Source organism: Oncorhynchus mykiss, chromosome 17, assembly GCF_013265735.2.
Source record: "Oncorhynchus mykiss isolate Arlee chromosome 17, USDA_OmykA_1.1, whole genome shotgun sequence".
Classification (NCBI taxonomy): Eukaryota; Metazoa; Chordata; class Actinopteri; order Salmoniformes; family Salmonidae; genus Oncorhynchus; species Oncorhynchus mykiss.
In genome coordinates this window covers 50927543-50945364 of record NC_048581.1, presented here as the reverse complement: position 1 = coordinate 50945364, position 17822 = coordinate 50927543, and the positions used below count along the sequence as shown (strand labels likewise).

Sequence of the window (17822 nt, the reverse complement as noted above, 5' to 3'; positions counted from 1 at the left end):
TTGATCATGGAGTGACTTCATATCAACTTAGGAGGAAATAAGCAAGGCCTTTGTTCCTCCTTCATAACCACTGAACAACATCTGACCTAAATATTGGAGAGGATCCCAGAGTAGGTAGCCTAGTGGTTAGAGCGCTGGGCCAGTAACGGAAAGATTGCTAGATCGAAGCCCCGAGGTGACAAGGTAAAAATCTGTCGTTCTGCCCCTGAACAAGGCAGTTAAACCACTGTTCCTAGGCCTTCATTGTAAATAAGAATTTGATCTTAACTGACTTGCCTGGTTAAATAATAAAAATCTAAAAATCTCAGTGGATGCCAGAGCAGCCCTTTGATTTTTTTCAGGAGAAAACTGTCAAGGAGGGCCATTGTCCTCACAAAACCTCACAACATTGTATCAACGTCACATGGAACTCATTGTTAAGTCAGATGCCATTTAAGCATAATGTCACTCCCTGTCTAGAGATGATGATATAATTGGGGTCCTGAGTTTTCCCCTGACTGCATGACCTGACCAGGAAAGGAATTAGGCCTTGAGGTTGTCCTGGTCAGGTCACATGGACTAAGGTCCTTAGAAAAGACTAAGGGCCCTAGCTATAATAGATTGCATTTAGCTCTGTCGGTCCCAGTCTGCTATATGGGGGGGGGGTATCTCACCTAATTTATCCCATCTTAAATGAAAACATATTTGTACATAAATCAAATTTGATTAGCTACGTACACATATTCTGCAGATGTTATCGCAGGTGCAGTGAAATACTGATGTGTCTAGCTCTATTGCAGTAATACCTAATAATACACACAAATCCAAAAAATAAAATAATTAAGACATTTCAGAACGCGCAATGTCAGAGTCCGGAATAAATTTCTCTCTCTCTCTATATATATATATATATATATATATATATATGGATGGTGTGTATGTACATTATGGACAGTATATGAATAGAAAAGGTGTGTACAGCAGCTACAGCTGAAGTCGGAAGTTTACGTGCACTGAGGTTGGAGTCATTAAAACTTGTTTTTCAACCACTCCACAAATGTATTTTGCCGTGAAGCACGGGGGTGGCAGCATCATGTTGTGGGGTTGCGTTGCTGCAGGAGGGACTGGTGCACTTCACAAAATAGATGGCATCATGAAGAAGCAAAATCATGTGGATATATTGAAGCAACATCTCATGGCAAACTGGCTTAAAGGACAACAAAGTCAAGGTGTTGGAGTGGCCATCACAAAGCCCTGACCTCAGTCCTATAGAACATTTGTGGGCAGAACTGAAAAATCGTGTGCGAGCAAAGAGGCCTACAAACCTGACTCAGTTACACCAGCTCTGTCAGGAGGAATGGGCCAAAATTCACCCAACTTATTGTGTGAAGCTTGTGGAAGGCTACCCGAAACGTTTGACCTAAGTGAAACAATTTAAAGGCAATGCTACCAAATACTCATTGAGTGTATGTAAACTCTACTATTATTCTGACATTTCAAATTCTAACTGACTGACCTAAAACAGGGAATTTTTACTAGGATTAAATGTCAGGAATTGTGAAATTAATAATTTTGCACGCCCAATTTTTCAGTTTTTGATTTGTTAAAAAAGTTTGAAATATCCAATAAATGTCGTTCTACTTCATGATTGTGTCCCACTTGTTGCTGATTCTTCACAAAAAGTTTTATATCTTTATGTTTATCTTTATGTTTGAAGCCTGAAATGTGGCAAAAGGTCGCAAAGTTCAAGGGGGCCGAATACTCTCGCAAGGCACTGTATGTCTCTGATGTCTCTCCTGAAGGAGATCCTCGCCCGGAGCTAGGCTATTTTTTTGTCCAGAGACTGAATATTAGCGAGTAATATACTCGGAAGCGGTGGATGGTATGTACGCATCCTGAGTCAGACTTAAAGCCCACTCCATATTCGTCTTTTCCATCAACGGCGTCTTTGAGCAGCCCCTGGGATGAGAGAAATTCCCTCAGGGGTACAAACAAAAGATCCAATTCAGGAAAGTCTCCTTTCTGATCGAAATGCTGGTGAGTGACTGCCGATCTAATATACAAAAGTTATTTTTGGCTGTACGTAATAATGCAAGAAACATTCTGCACCAATAATGTAAGAAATAACACCCAAAAAAGGGCGGCCATGTCTGTCGGCGCCATCTTGTTACATAGCCTATAGCCTAGCCTACAGATCTGTACTTGGATTCTTAGTACGAGTGGGATATGGCTTCAATGCTTTCACAACAACCTGGACATAGAAATGTAATGTCTAGAACTGATATGATTCCCTCTGTCTTAAAATGGAACAGAACGCCATGTATGCTCTATACATTACATCTCTATCTGAAAGTGTCATCCCAAAAAGTTAGAAAACTACACCATTAACAATACACTTCCCTACTAAGTGATCATACTGCAGTCACCCATAACCTGTGCATACTGATCAGAGCATGGCTGAGTTAGACTCTGGGCCTTCAGTTGTGCAATAGAAGCAGACGGATAAGGACACTTAACTGCCACTCACTGGGACTGTTATGAGACAGACGAGACACAAAACTGCCAGATGGGAGGATCTGACAAACCAGGATGAGTCACTAAATCACCATCTTCCCAAGTCCCTGTCTAGCACTCAGTGGGGAGCCAGGGCCAGAGCTGACAGCCTTCTGATTCTCACTCCTCCAATAAGACAGGACAACCCCACTCACTGCCACCTGTGGCAGCTCAACAGATACACCACAAGGATCAGGAAGTTGGGAATTGGACGGTCTGTGAAACCAGACGGATATGGCCCCGGACAGTGAGTTTGAGAGCCCTAAGCTAAGTGGGCCTGGGGGATGGGCACAGGGCCGTGAATGGGTTGAGTATGGGGCAGAAAATGGGGATGTGATGGTGCTGGGGAAATCGGCTGAGGCTGGACTTGGAGCTGTGAATGGGGCAGTGGAATGAGCTGAGGCTAGCTGAGCCTGGGGATGGGCTGGAGCAGGGGATGAGGATTGGGCTCAGGTTGGGTAGGAGCAAGGGCAGGGTCTGAGGCAGGGCCTGGGTAGCCTCATAAGGCTGATTACTGCATATTCGTGCAGCGAACATTCATGTAAGCTCGCAAGATCAGGCAGCTTGCTAGGCTAGGGGACCTAGATAGGGCTGGGAGATTGGGCTCAGCTGGAGCAGGCAGATGCAAGGAGGTAAAGTCCAGGTTTAATTTATGCGCTCTATAAAAACAGGTGAATTTATACACATGACCTTCTTCTGCACAGCCTGGTTTTGTGTGTGTTCGCAGAGGGGATACTCATCAGCACTGGTAGAGGGGTGAACACACACACCTACAGTATTAACACAAATTTGAATAAAGATAGGCTAATCATGTCCTCTTCATACAAAAATACCTGTAGAATGTACAAGCCATTATACACCCATCCACATACCACACTGCAAGGATATCACTACAATCACACGCTGGCTGGTGAGAGGCTTGATACAGTGTTGCAATGGAGCAGGGGAAAGGGTTGTTGTTGTTGCCACAAAGTAGAAGCAAATAAGTAGTGGGTGATACAATGAATACAGTCAGAGTGGAGGCCAATATCGAATGTACAGCCCAACTGTGACCTACTGGCTGTATGTCAGAGAGATACACTATTTTAGGGCCTGGTGTAGCCTGCAGTGTGTAAAAGTACTTCAACCAATGTAGGCCTATGCCTTGGTCATTTCTGGTCCTGGTCTTGGCCTTTTCTAGTTCCTTGTCATAGATTCATGTAAGCAGTATCAGCATCCTAATCCAAGACCTTGGTTTGGACATTCCTGGGCGGATTTAGCCCCAGCACATTTTACTGCACATAATTATCTAGGTTATGTGTAACATATACACTCTCTGGTGTACAATGAAATAACCGTGCACCATTTCAAGGTTGTAAATGCAGTCTCCATCCTTCAATAAATCATATAGGCCAATTAATTTAGCATATCGTCCTATTCAATTACATCTAGACATTATTCACACACACAGTCTATTTGTTTCTAGCCAGGACGAAAAGGTCCGGATTACGAATAATGCTGCGACACTGTACCAATTGAAAGGAGGAGCAGCGGTTCAATCACGAGACCGCTACTTTGTGCAAAGGTCTGTTCCCATCGTAATCGGTGCACACACACAGACGGAGCGAGTAAACTGAGAAATTACCGCTATTACGTTGACGAAGGTGGTTTTCCCCGAATACTGCAGACCGACCAGTGTCAACTCCATCTCCTCCTTCCAAAATAGCTGTTTAAACCAGTCCAACAGCTTGTTAAAAAGGGCTATCATCTTGAGAGTGTGGCTAGGGTAGCAAAATATCAACTGACTGGATGTCTTCGCCGCCGCTATCAGATGGGAGGAATGCGAAGATGTGACCCGTTTCAGTCCTCAAGGGTCGCAATATAAACGGCGATGTTTTGATTAGACGCCTTACAGAATGTTAATTGTTTTTAAAGCCTCTTATTTTCTTGCGGTCATTATTGCTTTTTTCCCCCTTCGTTCCTTCCTAATCGGGTGGGGTTTTAGATCCATGCACAGCTGATCCACGAAACAAAGCGCGGAAAGGGGCGCTTTGATGAAAGGAGCAAGTATGAGTAGCTGCAGTTGCGATCACTGAGGTGTAAAACCGATTCACTCTGGAAAGTGCGCCCTCTACCGGTTGATAAGATATGTTACACTAAATATAACATTTTGTGGCCAGGCAGATTCGTCTATTTAATTATTTTATACATGCAAAACAAATACTACCAATACAAGACAAACAAGAGTAAGAATATACGTTAGTTTTAATCCATACAATTGTACTAATTATATTATATTTCAACATCAATCTTGAGTTTTGCTACTCGAATCTGATGTTGACACTCTCAACTTGAATCTGTAAAACAGGGAAGTCAAGTGACATCGCAAATTCTCAAGCACCAAGAAAAGTGGGGAAAGGTTGGTTGGTCGACACGAAGCTAAATATGAGCAAGACATAGTGGATCTGTAATTGCACATTAACCGTGAATTACGGTGAGTTTGTGGTCACTGTTTGACAAATGACTTGATCTTATAAAATATATCTACACCTGTTAGTAGCTAAGTTAGCTAGCTAGTAACCCTAGCAGAGACTCATTTTCGTAAATATCTGACCCTAGCCACTTAGCTAGCTTTATTTCTTCACCCCACTGCTGCAACTGACACTCATTTCTGGATTCACTGGGGCTCCCGAGTGGCGCAGCGGTCAAAGGCACTGCATCTCAGTGTTAGAAGCGTCACTACAGACCCTGGGTCGATTCCTGGCTGTATCACTAGCGGCCGTGATTGGTATTCCCATAGGGTGGCGCACAATTGGCCCTGCGGCGTTAGGGTTTGGCCAGGGTAGGCCGTCATTGTAAATAAGAATGTGTTCTTAACTGACTTGCCTAGTTTAAAGGTTCAATTTATGTGCACATGACAATAATATCAACAAACAATTCAGAGGTTGAAAACGTTGGGACAACATCTAAGCAGGCAGAGACATATGTCCTTAACATAAAACTACAAATGTAGAGAACGCGTCGACGAAGTTCAACTCGATGTCAATCTAACCATTTTTTGTTGTTGTTGCTTACAGTTCATGTGGGCCTCTGAATGCTTGTGTTGACATTGACATGGTGTATATTTTTGACCACAGTCCAAGGCCAAGTTCCGCTATATCATCTGGATTGTTTGTGTAACTTCTGTCTGGGGCTTTGGAAGTGCTGTTTTTCCCAACCTCCGAGGGAATATGAGTTACACAGCAACAAACCGAAGACTAGAGGCACTGTCCCTTCTAAAATAACTGTTGACCTGATTAATTTGGACCACGTTTGTCATGGGCACCACGCTGAGTGAGCCTTGCATCTACGACAAGCTGTCAGAGAGCATCGATATTCTCCGCCAGTCGGGGTATCGCTATGGCATGTCAGAGAGGGAGATCGAGAAGTTTATCAAACAAGTCCTGGAGACCAACGAGCCTCGACGAGACCCGCCACAATTCCCTATCCTTCGAGCCACTATCAAGGTAAGATGTGCACACACACACACGTGGTGGCCACAGATCATATATCAAGCAATGGGACTTTCGATGTCCATCAGCTAATCATATGCCAGTCAACATATCAAAAGCACATTGCAGGGATTGTCATTAAGGTTTAAGGTCATTAAGGTTTGAACCCCATTGAGCAAGTCAGGAGCATTTTTTTGGTTGCCGAAAATTATGATCACTTGCCTGAAAATGTAAAGTGGCTATTCACCTACACACGGGAGGACCCAGCAAGACCAGACTACCCTTAATGTCAATCTCTGCATTGATCAACCATCCTCTCACTGTCCTCATCTCCTTACTGTAGTTTGTGGTAGCGGTAGGCTTTCTGTTGGTGGTGGTGCTGGCCTTCACCTACCCCCAGACTCGGCCCCAGCTAGGTGTGATGTACACGGGGGGACACAACTGGTCCTCCCCCCTCAGCCATGTCAGACTACTAGCTCTGCCCATCGCCAAGAAGTACAACCTGCAAGGTACAGCTACTGAGGGAAAATACCTATGTTAAACACTAGTTGTTCACTATAGATGGATCTTTGTTCCTAGCCAGTGTGTGTGTAATAACAGCTTCCGGACTGTCTCTCTCCTGTAGGTTTCCATGAGTGGTGGAGTGTGGGGCCTCTGCGGCAGGGCCTGGTCAACTGTTCTGGCTGTGCAGAGGTCTCCTCTGTGCTGGAGGTCCCTGAGACCCTCAGAGAGTCTGCAGCCATGCGCAGGGGGCCACAACCTGTGCTGCTTAAGGTACGACCACCACTGCAAGTAAGAATTTCAAGTAAGAATTTAAAGTAAGCATTTCGTTGGTCGATGTATACCATGCGTGTCCCGTACATACTGTATGGCTAATAAAACTTGAAACACTAACACCATACAAATTTACTCAAATATACATTTTAGTTCAACAGGAAAACAGCAATATCACTGAAAGGAAATGTTTTTGTTAGACTGAAAATCTTAGTTAGACTGGAAAAACAACAATGTACCTGAAAGTGAGTGTCCAGTCTGCTTATTGTTTACAGGTCCATCACAGCATGCAGCATATACATATTGTGCTAGTTCATTTAGCTAACATCGGCAGTCTTTTCTGCCCTGTGCCGACGTCTGTCCCCTGTCTTTATGCAGGGTGGGGAGTATCTGTGCATGCAGAGGCAGCAGCTAGAGGAGCTCTACTCCGCGCACTCCGGCTCCATGAGTATACTAGTGGAGAAGGACAACTTACTGTCACATGACGAGGGTTTTCCACAGGGCCCAGCAAACTTCACCCTGCTCTGGTACACACACACTTACACATATAGATGCACACACTAACGCATATATGCTGCTCTTTAATTATTTGTTACTTTATTTTTTTTTATTTTTGTAGGTATTTGTCTTAACTGCATTGTTGGTTAAGGGCTTGTGAGTAAGCATTTCACTGTAAGGCCTGTTGTATTCGGTGCATGTGACAAATAAAATGTGATATAGATACAAACACACACACTTGTGTGCAGACATGCACACACAGAGAAACCCAACCACACCCACAAATGCATATGATTTAGTAAACAGGTCTCAAGGAAGGAAGAAAATAAGGATGCATTTTTCAGTGTCCTCCCCTTCTTTCTCTAGGAGGTTTACATCTGTGGCCAGAGAGAAGGTGTTAAGGTGGCTGTTCCCCAAGGCTGAGCTATGTCCCCTACTGGACAGCGCCGGAACAACATTGCAGCGTTGCCTGGTCACGCATAGTGCCAACTCTCAGAGCAGAGTGAGTCTGGCCTCTAACGAAGTCCAAATAGACAAGCATGGATGGTGCCTTCGGGAAAGTATTCAGACCCCTTGACTTTTTTCACATTATGTTATACTAAAATGGATAAAAATTTTAAATTAAAATAAATCGTCAGCAATGTACACACAATACCCCATAATGTCAAAGCGAATACAGGTTTTTAGATTTTTTGCAAATGTATAAAAATTAAATAAAACAGTTACCTTATTTACACTAGACCCTTTACTATGAGGCTCGAAATTGAGCTCTGTTGCATCCTGTTCCCATTGATCGTCCTTGATGTTTCTACAACTTGGAGTCCACCTGTGGTAAATTCAATTGATTGGACATGATTTGGAAAGGCACACGCCAGTCTATATAAGGTCCAACAGAGCAAAAATCAAGCCATGAGGTCAAAAAAATGGTACATAGGACTTCAAGACAGGATTGTTTGAAGGCACAGATCTGGGGAAGTTTGAAACCACCAAGACTCCTAGAGCTGGCCGCCAGGCCAAACTGAGTAATCGGAGTGTGGACTAGATATAGTCCTTGGTTCACTCCAGACCTGTCTGCCCTTGACCAACACAAAAACATCTGTGGCATTCTGCATTAGCATCGAATAGCCCCCGTGATATGCAACTTTTCAGGGAAGTTAGGAACAAATATACACAGGCAGTTAGGAAAGCTAAGGCCAGAAATTTGCATCCTGTAGTAGTAACTCAAAAAAGTTCTGGGACACTAAAGTCCATGGAGGATAAGAGCACCTCCTCCCAACTGCCCACTGCTCTGAGGCTAGGAAACACTCACCACCGATAAATCCACTATAATTGGGAATTTCAATAAGCATTTCTCTACGGCTGGCCATGCTTTCCAGCTGGCTACCCCAACCCCGGTCAACTGCCCGGCACCCTCCTCAGCAACCCGCCAAAGCCCCCACCATTTCTCCTTTACCCAAATCCAGATAGCTGATGTTCTGAAAGAGCTGCAGAATCTGGACCCCTACAAATCAGCTGGGCTAGACAATCTGGACCCTCTCTTTCTAAAATGATCTGCCGAAATTGTTGCAACCCCTATTACTAGCCTGTTCAACCTCTTTCGTATCGTCAGAGATTCCCAAAGATTGGAAAGCTGCCGCAGTCAACCCCCTCTTCACACTCTAAACCCAAACTGCTATAGACAAATATCTATCCTACCATGTCTTTCTAAGGTATTCGAAAGCCAAGTTAACAAACAGATCACCGACCATTTTGAATCCCGCCGTACCTTCTCCGCTATGCAATCTGGTTTTAGAGCTGGTCATGGGTGCACCTCAGCCATGCTCAAGGTCCTAAACGACGACATAACCGCCATCGATAAGAGACATTACTGTGCAGCCGTATTCATCGACCTGGCCAAGGCTTTCGACTCTGTCAATCACCACATTCTTATTGGAAGACTCGACAGCCTTGGTTTCTCAAATGATTGCCTCGCCTGGTTTACCAACTACTTCTCTGATAGAGTCAAATCGGAGGGCCTTTTGTCTGGACCTCTGGCAGTCTTTATGGGGGTGCCACAGGGTTCAATCCTTGGGTCGACTCTCTTCTCTGTATGCATCAATGATGTTGCTCTTGCTGCTGGTGATTCTCTGATACACCTCTATGCAGATGACCCCATTCTGTATACTTCTGGCCCCTCTTTAGACACTGTGTTAATTAACTAACCTCCAGACGAGCTTCAATACAACTCTCCTTCCGTGGCCTCCAACTGCTCTTAAACGCAAGTAAAACTAAATGCATGCTATTCAACCGATCCCTGCCCGCACCTGCTCACCCGTCCAACATCACTACTCTGGACGGCTCTGACTTAGAATACGTGGACAACTACAAATACCTAGGTGTCTGGTTAGACTGTAAACTCTCCTTCCAGACTCACATTAAGCATCTCCAATCCAAAATTCAATCTAGAATTGGCTTCCTATATCGCAACAAAGCATCCTTCATTCATGCTGCCAAACATACCCTCGTAAAACTGACCATCCTACCGATCCTTGATTTCGGTGATGTCATCTATAAAATAGCCTCCAACACTCTACTCAACAAACTGGATGTAGTCTATCACAGTGCCATCCGTTTTGTCCCAAAAGCCCCATACACTACCCACCATTGCGACCTGTTCGCTCTTGTTGGTTGGCCCTCGCCTCATACTCGTCACCAAACCCACTGGCTACAGGGTATCTTCAAGTCTCTGCTAGGTAAAGCCCCACCTTACCTCAGCTCACTGGTCACCATAGCAGCACCCACTTGTAGCACGTGCCCCAAAGCCAATTCCTCCTTTGGTCGTCTTTCCTTCCAGTTCTCTTCCTCCAATGACTGGAACGAACTGCAAAAATCTCTGAAGCTGGAGACTCATATCGCCCTCACTAGCTTTAAGTATCAGCTGTCAGAGCAGCTCACAGATTACTGCACCTGTACATAGCCCATCTGTAAACTGCCCATCTATCTACCTACCTCATCCCCATACTGTATTTGTTTATTTATCTTGCTCCTTTGCACCGCAGTATCTCTACTTGCACATTCATCTTCTGCACATCTACCATTCCAGTGTTTAATTGCTATATTGTAATTACTTCGCCAACATGGCCTATTTATTGCCTTAACTCCCTTATCTTACCTCATTTGCATTCACTGTATATAGACTTTTTGTTTTATTTTGTTCTACTGTATTATTGACGATGTTTTGTTTATTCCATGTGTAACTCTGTTGTTGTATGTGTCGAATTGCTATGCTTTATCTTGGCCAGGTCGCAGTGGCAAATGAGAACTTGTTCTAGCCTACCTGGTTAAATAAAGGTGTGTGTGGGGGGGGGGGGGGGGGGGGGGGGGGAGAGAATCGGGGGGAGAAGGGCCTTTTGTCAGGGAGGTGACCAAGAACCAGATGGCCACTGACAGAGCTCCAGAGTTCCTCTGTGGAGGTGGGAGAACCTTCCAGAAGGACAACCATCTCTGCAGCACTCCACCAATCAGGCCTTTATTGTAGAGTGGCCAGACGGAAGCCACTCCTCAGTAAAAGACCCATGACATCCCATGGCACCATCCCTACGGTAAAGCATGGTGGTGGCAGAATCATGCTGTGGTGATGTTTTTCAGAAACAGGGACTGGGAGACTTGTCAGGATCAAGGCAAAGATGAACAGAGCAAAGTACAGAGAGCTCCTTGATGAAAACCTGCTCCAGAGCACTCAGGACCTCAGACTGGGGCGAAGGTTTAACTTCCAACAGGACAATGACCCTAAGCACACAGCCCACACAACGCAGGAGTGGATTCGGGACAAGTCTCTGAATGTCCTTGAGTGGCCCAGCCAGAGCCCGGACTTGAACCCGATCGAACATCTCTGGAGGAACCTGAATAGCTGTGCAGCAACGTTCCCCATCTAACCTGACAGAGCTTGAGCGGATCTGCAGAGAAGAATGGGAGAAACTCCCCAAAGACAGGTGTGCCAAGCTTGTAGCATCATACCCAAGAAGACTCAATTCTGTAACGACTGCCAAAACTGATTCAACAAAGTCTGAATAGTTATGTAAATGTGATATTTCAGGTTTTGTTTTTATTAACAAATACATTTTAGAATTAGGCTGTAACGTAACAAAATGTGGAAAAAGTCAAGGGGTCTGAATGCTTTCCGAAGGCACTGTATGTTTGTTGTTATGGTGTTTGTCTTGATTCAGCTGTGTGCTGTTACAGTGGTATTGTGCGTGTGTGTTTCAGGGGGTGCGAGTGCTGGGCTGGCTGGTGGTAGGAGAGGGCCTGCCCACAGTTAGAGTGCTCCCGGTCCACCACTGTCAGAAACACTGCAGCTCCTTCAACCTCTGGCTGGGACCTGGAGATATGGGTGAGAAGAACACACACACACACGCACACACACTGCAAGTATACTGTGTAATATTGTAAGTATACTGTAACCATTATTAGTTAATTATTTGAACTGTGTCTTTGTGCTAGGCAGTAACCAAAGCCTGATTTAGACCTATACAAATTTGCATTTAGTTTGACCTCATTGTGACCTTTGTGCTTTGACCCTGCCAGTGTACGCTGACCCGCTTTACTGGCAGATGGAGCTGTTCCCCGGCCGAGACCAAAACATAGTTTGTGACGGCTCCACTTTCTGAGGGAGGAGAGGCACAACCGAATGGGAGGAAGACGGAGGGAGAGAGTGAAGGGTTCTGTCATACAGAACTCTTGAAACTCCATTCCGGTCTTGACATCTGCATACTGGCTGAGTATCACTTCCTGTAGAGTCCGAGTGTGATTGGACCTTTTAACCGTCCCTTGCAGGCTAGTCCCGCCCTCCTCTAGGTATGGGAAAGCACACTCACCACAGGCACAATATAGACTGAAGAAATCTGAACACCTCTCATCTCCCCTACCCTTCTCTGGCCTAATACCAAACTCCTCTCTAGCCCCTACTTGTGCCTCTTTGTTGATATCCCTTTGCAGATTTAAGACAACAGGATGGTTGTAAGCAGGGAACGACCACTCTCAGGCTTGGAGGTGTGTGTCTCGATGAGGAAGAGGCTGGAATGTTCTCAAACTCGGACCGTTTGCCTCAGAGGAAAAATGGAGAGAGTGACTGATTTAATTTTTTTGAACATCAGAAGGTGTTGCCTCTGTTTTGTTCAGTTGGAATGTTCAAGATTGTTTTGGTTATGTTTTTTAGTTGTGATCAAATCACACCGCCACAACAGGAAAAATGGGACAGTTTTGTGGCTCTGCCCTCCCTTCATCTACTCACTCTTATACCGGACCGTATTCATCACCTAAGTTCAACATGTCGCTGCTAGTGTAACAATGACAGTTGGTTAGGAGGATGTATGAAATTGATTTGTCAGTTTAGGGAATTGCATTTGATTACTGAAAGTGCAGATATTGTATTTAATATATAGTTGATGATAAGTGCTTGTGCCATAATTTCAGAAAGACTGAAATGCTATTTCTTAAGGTTCTTTTCACTAACTGTTTTTGTTTTGTCAATGCTTTTTTCCCCTGTCATCCAGTCTCCCGCGTGAGCACTAACAAGCCAGAGTTTGTTTTAGTGATGTCACAGTGTTTGTTGTTTTGTCACTAACGCTATAGTCCCAGTCATTATTAGATAAAACTTTGCGGCCCTGCCGCTTATGGGGAAAACAGCCTGTAGTTACCTAGGTTACCCCATTGGTTCAGAGCCAAAACATTTTTAAAATGCAATTTTATTGTTGTTTCAACATTGCTCGCCTTCTCACTACTTAGAAAAAAAAACAAATATTCTAGGGCTTCCCTCATGCGCCTTTACATGATGGTGCTAGCAGCTGAGTGAGTGCTACCGGCTACCGACCGGAACATTAAGCTAGCCAAGACAAACAAGACAAAACAAACAAAAAAGTAGTGAGTGGCGTTACAAACGGACTATACTAAACAAGTTAAATGTCTTACCGATGATTAAATGTTTTCCACACACAGATACCTTTTAGCCTACTTGGACACCAGGTCCCCGCATCTCCCACGCCGAGAATAGCCTAAAGCCACAGGGCTCTTCTCGCAGGCTCCATTTCCCTGTGTGGGAGCATTTGGAACCGCTGGTCGTGATTTTTGACCTGGTTACATGTACATTGAGCAACACAGCAGATTTTCTCTATGTTTTGTTATTTCTGTTTACCAAAAAAATTGATAACAAAGTTGGCTCTTTTACACTGGGGGTCAATGGGAAATACGTTTTGTTTTCCCCAATTTGTGGGCATGGTTGGGGGGAATTCCTTATTATTATGTGAATAGCGACATGGACTATCGATGTTCAGAGATTTGATCCGGTTCTATTGTCAACATAGTGTTTATAGGGTTATAGACCATTGTCACATTATGGCCTTATTGTTAAGCTATATTTTAACATTTTAAATGAATCTGTTTTTCAGCTTTCCTGTTGGAGCTGCCTTCTTTTATCATTATTTATTGTTTCAAGTTCAAATGATGTCCATGTACTGGAACCTAAGCTATTAAGTGGTTGTTATTGTCATCTCTTCATGACTGTGGATGCATTGGCATGTACTACTGCCATATTGCATAATACATACTATGAATGCATCTGTTCTTTTGGTAGTACACATGTCTAATTCCCTCCTTTGAATGAACTCTGAGGATTGTGCCAAAAATAGTCTATTGAAGAAGTTCGATATATATATATATATATTTTTTTTACCAAATCTTAAAAAAAAAAAACATCTTTAAATGGCATGTTAGAAGGGTCCAGACATTTTTTTTGCGATTTCACTTGTTTTTGAGGAACTTATCCAAAATATAATATTGAAATTGCTGAGACAATTTCATGTGTACATCTAAAGGGGTAAGTTTCTGGGGTAAGTTTCTCAAAAACAAGTGAAATAGCAAAACAGTTTCTGCACCCTTCCATAACATGCCATTTATATCCACCCATCAAAGTTCTCTGGGTGGATATAAATTAGAATCCACACAAAGTGGCTCTCGGTTTCTCTCTCCTGTCTGAAACCCAGTTGGGTGGGTGAGATATCTTTACCATTACATCTTATTTGACACTCGAAATATAGTTGTGGTTCAAGGCCCTAGGCTTTGACCAACCAATATCACCTCCTTCCTAAACCTGACACATTTCCCTTGAGTTCAAGCTTGCCTTTTTCATATCACGCCTTTCTTATAGTGCACTGTATGTCATTGCATATATTATCCTAGCTACAGATTGTATGCCAGGTAATGTGATATAACCAAATATTTTTGGGGTCCAGTAACCAGAGACTTTTTTATAATAGGTTATATCACATTATCTGGCATACTATCTGTAGCTAATATTCTGCCTGTTTTATTTTCTTTTTCTGTTAGCAAGCTCAAGGCTACTTAATTTGGTGTCCTTCAAGCAGTCCACTGTGGGTTCTTTGTATTGAAAACGGGGCAATGTATATCACTGGCTTTAAATGTGATTACTTTGGTGAAAGCGGCAATTCAACATTTTCTTATTGGCTTTGAACAATAGTTTTGTATGATCAAATTGCAATGTGAGTCAAGAATTGGACACTTGTTTTGGTTGTGTGTGCTTAATAGGTGTCATGGAAATCAACACTTTAGTTTGACTATTGTATTTTTGATATCCCTTTAAATCATGATGTTATAAAATGTGCAATAATTTCCATGTTGGATCTTAAAATCAGAGAGCATTATATCAAATAGTTTGCTTTCATGCACCCCTGTGTCGTCTCTGGCTTCTTTTAATGTGATGCCAAGCTATTATCAAATCGATTATGTGATTTGAATTAAGCCACTCGTTAATAACCTGGGGCACCACGGAAGAGTTTGTTTATATAGAGTGGCTATCTCCCAAATCCATTCTTAAATAGTGGCAGGTAGCCAAGTGGTTAAGAGTGTTGGGCCAGGAACCAAAAGGTTGCTAGATCGAATCCCTGAGCTGACAAGGTAAAAATCTGTCGTTCTGCCCCTGAACAAGGCTGTTAACCCACTGTTCCTAGGCCTTCATTGTAAAAAAGAATTTGTTCTTAACTGACTTGCCTAGTTAAATAAAGGTGAAATCATTTTTTTTAAATACATGGTCTTTTATATCAATAGCAGTCAATCAGTCATTAATTATTATTTACATATCAGTCTCATCTGAAAGTTGTAAAATTCTTGGTCCTCTACGAACTCAGCCTTTACTATGAATCATCCATCCACATTTGCGCAATTATTTATTTACTAACTAATTAAACAATTACAGAATATACAATACATAATAACTTTATACAGTAAATACCATCCCTAGTGGACTAAACAAAAACAGTTTTGTTATAACACGATAGATTCAGAGATAATAAAGGGGAGGTTCAGAAGGAAGACTAAGGAATGGGTCACAATTGGACATGGGAAGCTATTCTCACAAATACCTATGCCACTAATGATCTCTCGTTCGGAGAAAGGTAATGCATTGTATTTATGTGAAGCTGCCTTCGATAGTTGAGCTGGTTTGCCCAACTGGGCTTTGGTTTGCCCAGTTGATGTCGCCATTGTCCTTTGTTGATTCTTCTGGGTCAATGTTCTTACTAGATTTGCTACCTTTTCAGCTGCAGTCTGTTAGGCTGTAATCTAGGACTCACTTCTTGAGTGGTCAATAGTTCAGAGTTCATACCATTTCAAGTGTGGAGCAAGCTCATGTTCTGGCCTGTAGATTGGAAATTACAATTAGCCCTTTTTAAACATGAGGACCTCACGGTATTTGGAACTGAGGTGACTTTTCATCACAGGAGCTTATATTCTAGAGTGGAAAAGGGGTTGGTTCATCATATCCAACCAATGTCTATTCACTTGGGCATGGTTACTGACTGGGCACAAGTTACCAAAAACAAAGATTTTCATTTTAGAAGACGAAATCACATTATCTTTTCAAAAGTATTCTTATACTTCGTTAGACATTTTATCCCACATTCAGATGCAAGCCTCATAACTGAGGAACCTGTCTAAACAGAATTAGGGTAATGTGGCTGTGTTGTATTTCATGAGGTCACAAACATGAAACAAAACAGACCGGGTCGTAGCTGGCTTCTCCACTGACCATTTATTTCCACATTCTCTAAATTAGGAATAACGTTTAATTCTCCAATTCGGGAGGTAGGAGTATTTGGCGGGAGAGTCCCTTTGTCTTACTGTGACACTCTCCATACTGCATGTTGCAAGGGAGAAGAGGGCCTCTGCCAGGAATTTATGGAGCTGTTGCAAAAACTGCCCCCTCCTAAGGAGGGGGGAGGGGGGTCACATCTCTGCTAGAGGGCTAGTGTCATGACATCTGTCAGACGCTGAATGTTAGGATAATATTTATAAATAAATGTGTTTCCGGTCTACTGTGAGTGAGGTTGCTTGTCAGGTATGTTCATTTTATTTCACCTTTTATTTATCCAGGTAGGCCAGTTGAGAACAAGTTCTCATTTACAACTGCGACCTGGCCAAGATAAAGCAAAGCAGTGCGACACAAACACAGAGTTATGCATGGGATAAACAAACATACAGTCAATAACACAATAGAAAAATCTATATGCAGTGTGTGCAAATGTAGAAGAGTAGGGAGGTAGGCAATAAATAGGCCATAGAGGCCGGAATAATGACAAATTAGCATTAACACTGGAGTGATATATGTGCAAGTAGAGATACTGGGGTGCAAAGGAGCAAAAAAAAGAATAATATGGGGATGAGGTAGTTGGGTTGTTTACAGATGGGCTGTGTACAGGTGCAATGATCGGTAAGTTGCTCTGACAGCTGATGCTTAAAGTTAGTGAGGGTGATATAAGTCTCCAGCTTCAGTGATTTTTGCAATTCGTTCCAGTCATTGGCAGCAGAGAACTGGATGGAAAGGCATCCAAAGGAGGAGTTGGCTTTGGGAATGACCAGTGAAATATACCTGCTGGAGCGTGTGCTACGAGTGGGTGCTGCTATGGTGACCAGTGAGCTGAGATAAAGCGAAGATTTACCTAGCAAAGACTTATAGATTACCTGGAGCCAGTGGGTTTGGCGACGAATATGAATCGAGGGCCAGCCAACGAGAGCATACAGGTCGCAATGGTGGGTGGTATATGGGGCTTTGGTGACTAAACTGATGGCACTGTGATAGACGACATCCAATTTGCTGAGTAGAGTGTTTGAGGCTATTTTGTAAATGACATCGCCAAAGTCGAGGATCGGTAGGATAGTCAGTTTTACGAGGGTATGTTTGGCAGCATGAGTGAAGGAGGCTTTGTTGCGAAATAGGAAGCCGATTCTAGATTTAATTTTGGATTGGAAATGTGAGATGCTTAATGTGAGTCTGGAAGGAGAGTTTACAGTCTAACCAGACACCTAGGTATTTGTAGTTGTCCACATATTCTAAATCAGAACCGTCCAGAGTAGTGATGCTAGACGGGCGGGCAGGTGCGTGCAGCGATCGGTTGAAGAGCATGCATTTAGTTTTACTTGCACTTAAGAGCAGTTGGAGGCCACGGAAGGAGAGTTGTATGGCATTGAAGCTCGTTTGGAGGTTTGTTAACACAGTGCCCA

The 17822-nt window shown here is 43.3% G+C and overlaps 1 protein-coding gene across 4 annotated transcripts; it reads left to right on the top strand.

Moving 5' to 3' along the window:
- The first annotated feature begins 4130 nt into the window (after positions 1-4130).
- c17h6orf89 (chromosome 17 C6orf89 homolog) lies at positions 4131-14992 on the top strand. 4 transcript variants are annotated; one of them, XR_005037002.1, is made up of 10 exons: positions 4132-4757; positions 4880-5005; positions 5649-6017; positions 6346-6511; positions 6628-6794; positions 7155-7303; positions 7641-7776; positions 11520-11643; positions 11838-12065; positions 12214-14992. XR_005037002.1 is itself a non-coding variant. In XM_036950049.1 (9 exons), exons 3-9 carry the CDS (start codon positions 5829-5831, stop codon positions 11918-11920), a joined length of 1014 nt encoding a protein of 337 aa, XP_036805944.1. In that variant the 5' UTR covers positions 4131-4757; positions 4880-5005; positions 5589-5828; the 3' UTR covers positions 11921-14992. The 4 variants fall into 4 exon arrangements, 3 of the variants coding, with proteins under 3 accessions (XP_036805944.1, XP_021424412.1, XP_021424413.1); XM_036950049.1 differs by having other exon boundaries at positions 4131-4757; positions 5589-6017; positions 11838-14992; XM_021568737.2 differs by having other exon boundaries at positions 11838-14992.
- Positions 14993-17822: the final 2830 nt, after the last annotated feature.

What these genes read in the sequence shown, in the direction of transcription:
- c17h6orf89 (XM_036950049.1), top strand. Translation starts at nt 5,829, where the DNA reads ATGGGCACCACGCTGAGTGAGCCTTGCATCTACGACAAGCTGTCAGAG. An exon ending in TCCTTCGAGCCACTATCAAG is followed by an intron (nt 6,018 to 6,345) that starts GTAAGATGTGCA and finishes TCCTTACTGTAG; the next exon opens with TTTGTGGTAGCGGTAGGCTT. An exon ending in GTGCCAACTCTCAGAGCAGA is followed by an intron (nt 7,777 to 11,519) that starts GTGAGTCTGGCC and finishes TGTGTGTTTCAG; the next exon opens with GGGGTGCGAGTGCTGGGCTG.